This window comes from Patagioenas fasciata, chromosome W (assembly GCF_037038585.1).
Source record: "Patagioenas fasciata isolate bPatFas1 chromosome W, bPatFas1.hap1, whole genome shotgun sequence".
NCBI lineage: Eukaryota > Metazoa > Chordata > Aves > Columbiformes > Columbidae > Patagioenas > Patagioenas fasciata.
Window position 1 is genome coordinate 5174290 of NC_092559.1, and position 7815 is coordinate 5182104.

Sequence of the window (7815 nt, forward strand, 5' to 3'; positions counted from 1 at the left end):
GGACTGGACCCAGTGGTAGACAGGAACTGGATTCGAGGATGCATGGACTGGAACTAGGACCAGGATTGCAGGCAGGACAACAGGCAGGGTCTTCTTCAGATGTCAGCAATGAATGAAGAGCGTGAGACCCTTGTGATCTCCCAGCTTCATATGGTATATGACATGAATGGTATGGAATACCAAATTGGTCAATTTGGATCACCTGTTCTGTCCACCCCTCCCTGCAAGTATGACCCTCTCACTTACAGGATGTATGAAATTTATCAGCGAGCTTGGCTGCTATAGCAATAAAAGATATTATTTTATTTTTCATATGCTTTCTGTGATTCTATGATAAACCTGGGCCTTTTGTGCATACAAGTTCTACTGTTAACTCAGTAAAACTGTAAATATCAACCATTATCGGCTCTGGAGTGAACAGTATCCAAAAAACATGCAGCCAACTTCAGAAAAATGCAGTTACTTAGAAGAACCTAGCTAAAAGGAAAATTCACTAACAGAGAATTAGTCTTGTTTTAACCAGGACACCTAGCCAGTAAGAAATATATCACAAGGATGTAGGTGGGATTTAACCTCTGTAAATCTGGGTCTGTCATCGTCTCTTGATCTTTGGCTTCTAGTTTAGGGAGAAATAAGGTGTGCAGATATGCCTAGGATAAGAGCGATGAAGTATTGATTTGTAAATGGGAGACCAAAATTTGATCAAAATAAATTGGATTTTATTTCTCTCATATATGCAGATACTCTTACGAAGGGGGATGGGGTTGTAGTTGGGCTTGCCCCAGAGGGGCAGCATTCTAAAACAGATGAGGACCGGGTGGCCTCCTGTGCCCCTAGGGAGAAATTGGTGTGCTCTGCTCGCTCCCTGAAATGCCTGTACACCAATGCGCGCAGCATGGGGAATAAGCAGGAGGAGTTAGAATCCTATGTTCGGTCGGGAGATTATGATCTGGTGGCAATTACAGAAACATGGTGGGACAGTTCACATGACTGGAATGTGGTCATGGATGGCTATGCCCTTTTCAGGAAAGACAGGCCAGCCAGGCGTGGTGGTGGAGTTGCTCTCTATGTGAGAGAGCAACTGCAATGTACTAAATTCTGCCCAGGAGCAGATGAGGAACGAGTTGAGAGTGTATGGGTCAGGATCAAGGGACAGGCTGGTAGGGGTGATACTGTTGTAGGTGTCTATTACAGGCCACCAGATCAGACTGAGGAAGTTGATGAGGCCTTCTATGCGCAGCTGAGAGTGGCCTCACAGTCACAGGCCCTGGTTGTTGTGGGTGATTTTAACTTCCCTGATGTTTGCTGGAAGGACCATTCAGCCAGCCAGCCACAGTCCAGGAGGTTCCTCCAGTGCATTGATGATAACTTCCTCATGCAGATGGTGGAGGAGCCGACCAGGAGAGGTGCACTGCTGGATCTCATCCTCACTAACAAAGAGGGTCTGGTTGAAGCAGTAAAGGTTGAGGGCTGCCTGGGTTGCAGTGACCACGAGATGGTGGAGTTCAGCATCTCGTGTGGCAGGAACAGAATAGCAAGTAGAATTGCAACCCTGGACTTTGGCAGGGCTAATTTCGGCCTTTTCAAGCAACTGCTGAGGGAAACCCCATGGGCAAGACTGCTTGAAGGAAAAGGGGCCCAAGAGAGCTGGATTGCATTCAGAGATTGCTTCTTCCATGCTCAGGATCAGAGCATCCCCACACGTAGGAAGTCGAGGAAGGGAGCCAGAAGGCCTGCGTGGTTGAAGAGGGATCTGTTGGGTATGCTCAAGCAGAAGAGGCGAGTTTACAGGTCATGGAAGGAGGGACTGGCCACTTGGGAGGAATATAAGGCTGCTGTTAGAGGATGCAGGAAGGCAGCTAGGGTAGCCAAGGCCTCCTTAGAATTACAGCTGGCGAGAGGGGTCAAGGACAGCAAGAAGAACTTTTTCAAATACATAGCAGATAAAACTAATACCAGAGGCAATGTAGGCCCACTGATGAATGAGGTGGGTGCCCTGGTGGCAGAAGACACAGAGAAGGCAGAATTGCTGAATGCCGCCTTTGTCTCTGTCTACTCCGCTGGAGGATGTCCTGGGGAACCCTGTACCCCTGAGACCCCGGATGAAGCCAGGTTAATGGAGGAGTTTGCTTTAGTCGATGAGGACTGGGTTAGGGAACAATTAAGTAGTCTGGACGTCCATAAATCCATGGGTCCAGATGGGATGCATCCGCGGGTGCTGAGGGAGCTGGCTGAAGTCATTGCTAGACCGCTATCCATCATTTTTGCCAAGTCTTGGGAAATGGGAGAGGTGCCCGAGGATTGGAGGAAAGCAAATGTCACTCCAGTCTTTAAAAAGGGCAAGAAGGAGGACCCGGGTAATTATAGACCGGTCAGCCTCACCTCTGTCCCTGGGAAAGTAATGGAACAGCTTATCCTTGGTGCCATCTCAAGGCACATCAGGGATAAGAGGGTCATTAGGGGCAGTCAGCATGGCTTTACCAAGGGTAAGTCATGCTTGACCAACCTCATAGCCTTTTATGAGAATGTAACAAGGTGGATGGATGATGGCAGAGCGGTGGATGTGGTCTACCTTGACTTCAGTAAAGCCTTTGACACAGTCCCTCACAGCATCCTCACAGCTAAATTGAGGAGGTGTGGTCTCGACAATAGAGTAGTGAGGTGGGTTGCAAACTGGCTTAAAGAGAGAAGCCAGAGAGTGGTGGTCAATGGTGCGGAGTCCAGTTGGAGGCCAGTATCTAGTGGAGTGCCTCAGGGGTCAGTACTGGGGCCAATATTATTCAATATATTCATTAATGATTTAGACGAGGGAATTGAGTGTACTATCAGCAAGTTTGCTGATGACACTAAGCTGGGAGGAGTGGCTGACACGCCAGAAGGCTGTGCCGCCATCCAGCGGGACCTGGACAGGCTGGAGAGTTGGGCGGGGGATAATCTGATGGAATTTAACAAGGGAAAGTGTAGAGTCCTGCATCTGGGCAGGAACAATCCCAAGTTCCAGTATAGGTTGGGGCATGACCTATTAGAGAGCAGTGTAGGGGAAAGGGACCTGGGGGTCCTGGTGGACAACAGGATGACCATGAGCCAGCACTGTGCCCTTGTGGCCAGGAAGGCCAATGGCATCCTGGGGTGTATTACAAGGGGGGTGGTCAGTAGATCGAGAGAGGTCCTCCTTCCCCTCTACTCCGCCCTGGTGAGACCCCATCTGGAATATTGTGTTCAGTTCTGGGCCCCTCAGTTCAAGAAGGACAGGGAACTGCTGGAGAGGGTCCAGCGTAGGGCAACAAAGATGATTAAGGGAGTGGAGCATCTCCCTTATGAAGAAAGGCTGAGGGAGCTGGGGCTCTTTAGTTTGGAGAAGAGGAGACTGAGGGGTGACCTTATTAATGTTTATAAATATATAAAGGGTGAGTGTCATGAGGATGGAGTCAGGCTCTTCTCAGTGGCAAACAATGATAGGACAAGGGGCAATGGGATCAAGCTGGAACACAAGAGGTTCCACTTAAATTTGAGAAAGAACTTCTTCTCAGTGAGGGTAACAGAGCACTGGAACAGGCTACCCAGGGAGGTTGTGGAGTCTCCTTCCCTGGAGACATTCAAAGCCCGCCTGGACACATTCCTGTGCGACCTCACCTAGGCGTTCCTGCTCCAGCAGGGGGATTGGACTAGATGATCTTTTGAGGTCCCTTCCAATCCCAAACATACTGTGATACTGTGATACTTGGTGACAAATATTTTCCCTATTTTGTACTTGTTGTTTACCTTGGACCAAGATAATACTACGCTGTATTATTGTCATGGAGGCACCCCAAAGTTAGTTTAGACGGACAGCAGCGTCCAAAACAAACTTTTATTCGGTAAAGAAAGTTCAGCAGATTAACCAGTGGAAGACAGGGTTTTAGCTCTCCAGTAGTGACTTAAATACAGGTTCGAGTATCAGTCAAGGTAATTCTTAAAGGTGCAGCAAATAATAACAATGGGGATCCATGGTGTGCATACACGGGGTTCACCAAAAACAATGCCAGAGCCGTCCCTGACTCTGGGAAAAGTATACACTTGCCTGAATCTGGCAAGGAATTATTAAAGAAAATACACGTGCTTATACTGAAGCACAGAGTAAGCACTCGCGATCCTGCGAGGAATTAAAGAAAAATTTATCACTCACCCATGTGGATCGGTGGGGGGGAGAATCCCGGTCACAGGAGATTATCTTAGGCAACCATCCTGCCTAAGAGGGAGGGCTCTCGGCCACAGCATCTGGCTCATGCGCCAAGAGGTCCACGCAAGGGGGGAGGCCTCGACAAGAATCCCGTTTTATATAGCCTGATCAGATCTGGCTGTAGGCGTTCCAGAAGCTTCTCTGCACCCCCACTCTGGCTGTGGGGTGTCCTGAAACTTCTAAGCACCCCCACTCTGGCTGTGGGCGCCCAGCGGCTCCTTGGTGATTCTACGCCCCCCACCCCTTCTCTCCCTTAACGACCCTGATCAACGGGTTCTGGGGTTAAAAGAAAAGAAGCTGTTAACCCCATTGCAGGAGGAAGGGTGATTTCTTCAGCCAACAGATGACAAGGAGGCATTTGTTTCCTCTATGTTAATCACTTATGGAATTGCGATCTCAGGGTATATCCATCAAAATAGGCCACATAGGTCACATTCTTGAATTCCTGACTTTACTTGCTACATACTACAAGGTTCTACTTTTTTCCAGAATTTTATGTTTCACTGCTGCATGTTTGCAAAATGGCACACATAAGGGCAACTTTTCCTCATGTAACTAAATGGGGATCCATAGAATTTCTCCTGTAACCATTTCAGTAATTCTAAAGATGCATTTCCTTGCCAAGTGTATATCATTGCTATGTTTTAAAATCTCTCTTTACGAATTGCCTAGAACTGTAGGGCTTAGCAAAAAAATCCTGTTGTTCCTATCACTATCCAAACAAAAAGACAATCACATTGCTTGCCATTTTAAAAGCACTTGGTCAAGGTTTAAGGCAAGGCGGCAATAAACCGTGACAGATGCTCCCTGTTATCCCCTCATTTCCCACCACCCCTTTCCTTTAGATTGGAAAGATGATTGGAGAGATAAGAGGAAAGGAAGAGAGACTTAGACTTCAAGTTGGAGAGCTTTAAAGGATTTACTAATGCTACTAATAAATAGAGAATATATATACAAAATATACAAAACCAATCTCAAGTGCTCGATGCGGAGTTGGCGTCACTCCAGCAGTGGCAGAGCTGGGTGTGCGGAGCTGACGTGGCTCCAGCAGCTGCAGGCCAGGCCCCCGGAAGTCATGGGCGGGACTTCACAGCAAACTGGAAACTGGTTGCAGGGATGCAGGGCCTGAGGCCTGTAGATCGCAGGCAGACAGACAAGGTCCTCTCTAGATGCTGTCCATGGCTGAAGAGAGAGTGACCCTTGTGATCACCCTCTTATATAGGGGGTATGACAATTATGGGATGGAATACTTCTGTTGGTCAGTTCTAGTCACCTGTTCCATCCACCCCTCCTCAAACACAACCCTCTCACAACGGAACGTGGGAAAACTTATCAGTCTTTCTTGGCTACCATAGTAATAAATCTAAACATGAGCTTCTTCAGCATTCCGTTGGTCTCTTATCAGCACCGAGTACAGCATCCTAGGAAAAATATGCAGGCTTAAAACTCAGAAAAGTACAGCCACCTAGAAGAACTTAGCTGAAAGAAAAATCACTAAAAGAGAACTGGTCTTGTTTTTAACAAAACCAGGACACTCTTACTGCATGCTCTAAAGTTGATGTGTGGTGTGTTTTGTTTGGTTGTGTTTTTTGGGGTTTTTTTATTTGTTTTGTTTGGTTTTGTGTTTTTTTTTTCATTTTACAATGGTGTTAGCAAACGAGACACATAACCACAGATGTAGTTATATGCGGTGCTTTTATTTCAGTGCTGGGAAACCAGGGGTTCACACCCAAAGCTGGTTTCTAACAACTGATTCAAACTACACCATATTTATACAATTTGGTCACATACATATTAATTACGATTCTTGACAACCATTAGCATATTCCACACCTATTCTAACACAAACTGTCTATCTAAGAGATGCTAAGTAACATTCGCGTGTTTATCAGTTATTTCTAAGTTACCTGTTTTAAAGAATATATCATAAATCTATGTCAATTTTAAGAATAGGGTATGGTTATATAAGATCATGCTTGAATGCACATCTACTTGGAGACAGCTTGCAAAATTTCAAAATAAGGTAAAAAAAACTTAGACATGGCATCCTGGACACAATCCACAAAACCAAACACAGAAAACCCCTGGATACAGTTCAAAAAGTTAACTCAGCTATAACATTTCCCCCCTTTGAAAATGCTTTTCTATTCTTAGACAATGCATTTTCACTTTACTTTTATTAGCTTCTTCAACAACTGGCCTCAGTTGTGGCTGGTTGGTGATTACTTTTAATTGTGGTCGTGTGCGTTGTGTTTCTTCATAAGCTGGAGGGTTACCAGAAAGAGAGTTAGTATAATTTCTGCTGAGAACACTGAAGATACGATCGTTTCTGGTATTTACTTATTAAACGCTTAATACAAGTCCACAGCAAAAAGAGAAGAGCAAACAGAACTACAAGTACAAATAAGCTTTCCAATAAAGAATGTACCCATCCTCCCAAATTCAAGTCAAATTTACCTAGTAAAGCCCCAATCCAGCTTTGTTCTGCATCTTGTTTTTCCTTTTGCAGTTCCTCTTCCGTTAGGGTTAGTTGGGAGATGTCTTTCTCAACCTCAGAAGTTACATTTGGGATATGAATGCAGCAATGACCCCATACAGAGCAAGCATACGATTTCAGGAAGATCACATGACCACAATCCAGAGGGCCCAGCTGGGATAAGAGACCACTTTATTGGAAAAAAAAAAAAAAGTCTAAAATGAACTGCTGAAGAACAGAAAGAACAGAATCTCCAAAGTAGAGGACAATAGTAACCTCTTATTGCCCTTCCCCTAGACTCGAGATTCTGTATGGGGATATAGCGGAAGATTTGGCGAGGAGATTAGTTAAATGTAAATACGCTCAAGTGACTTGCACCTGTCTGCAGAAAAAGCACATACATCACACTGTCACAGCAGAATAACTTTCTCAATTAATTTTCTTTTTCACAGTACTGTGAAATAAATCTCTTCAGTATCCATCACAGATGGCGTTTTTCATTTGATTTTTGCACATTATTTTTTCTTAGAACCCTCTCACATGGCACAAGCTTTATTTATAAGATGCAGATTGAAAGGGTATTTTTAAAAAGCTACTGCAAAGCTATCACACTGGTGCAGGTCTGTCTTATGCATCTCGCACAGATGAGAGTGAAGATTGGCTTCCCCTCCCCCCAACCAACTTCACCACCATATTCTCTTGTGATTATTCCTTCCCTGTCAGTCACTATTACTGAAGGGCCAGAGGAAGGACTCATACTCCCTCCTGCCCCTTGCAAAATGGATAGCTATTACATTTATACCTAGGCTCTGACCCAGTGTCCTCTCAAACTATCTTTATGTCTCTGCGTGCTTGGCTTCCTAATGCAGAGCTGGAGAATCCGTACAGCCTTACAAATACCACAGTTAAGCTGAAGCTACATTTTATTTTATTATGTGCATGTGTAGCTTCTGCACATACTACAAATGCAAAAAATCTGAAGTCAAAGCTTCGGTGAGTAGACTTATAATTGAAATTTTGACTTTGTTATGTTTAAAACACTTTTTTTATTCCTGAAATATACAGTGAAATAGCATCATACCAGAAGTGCTTTCTCTGTTCACTCTTGATCATATCCTTT

General features: G+C 45.0%; 1 protein-coding gene across 1 annotated transcript; it reads left to right on the forward strand.

Moving 5' to 3' along the window:
• The first annotated feature begins 108 nt into the window (after window positions 1-108).
• Window positions 109-6482, forward strand: LOC139826303 (uncharacterized). Its single transcript, XM_071801578.1, has 3 exons — window positions 109-251; window positions 1195-3275; window positions 6403-6482. The coding sequence occupies exons 1-3, from the start codon at window positions 109-111 to the stop codon at window positions 6480-6482; spliced, it is 2304 nt and encodes a 767-aa protein (XP_071657679.1).
• Window positions 6483-7815: the final 1333 nt, after the last annotated feature.

Coding starts and splice junctions, on each gene's coding strand:
- LOC139826303 (XM_071801578.1), top strand. CDS start 109: ATGAATGAAGAGCGTGAGACCCTTGTGATCTCCCAGCTTCATATGGTA. Junction 252..1,194: donor GACCCTCTCACTTACAGGAT/GTATGAAATTTA, acceptor TGTCTATTACAG/GCCACCAGATCAGACTGAGG. Junction 3,276..6,402: donor ACTGCTGGAGAGGGTCCAGC/GTAGGGCAACAA, acceptor TACTTTTATTAG/CTTCTTCAACAACTGGCCTC.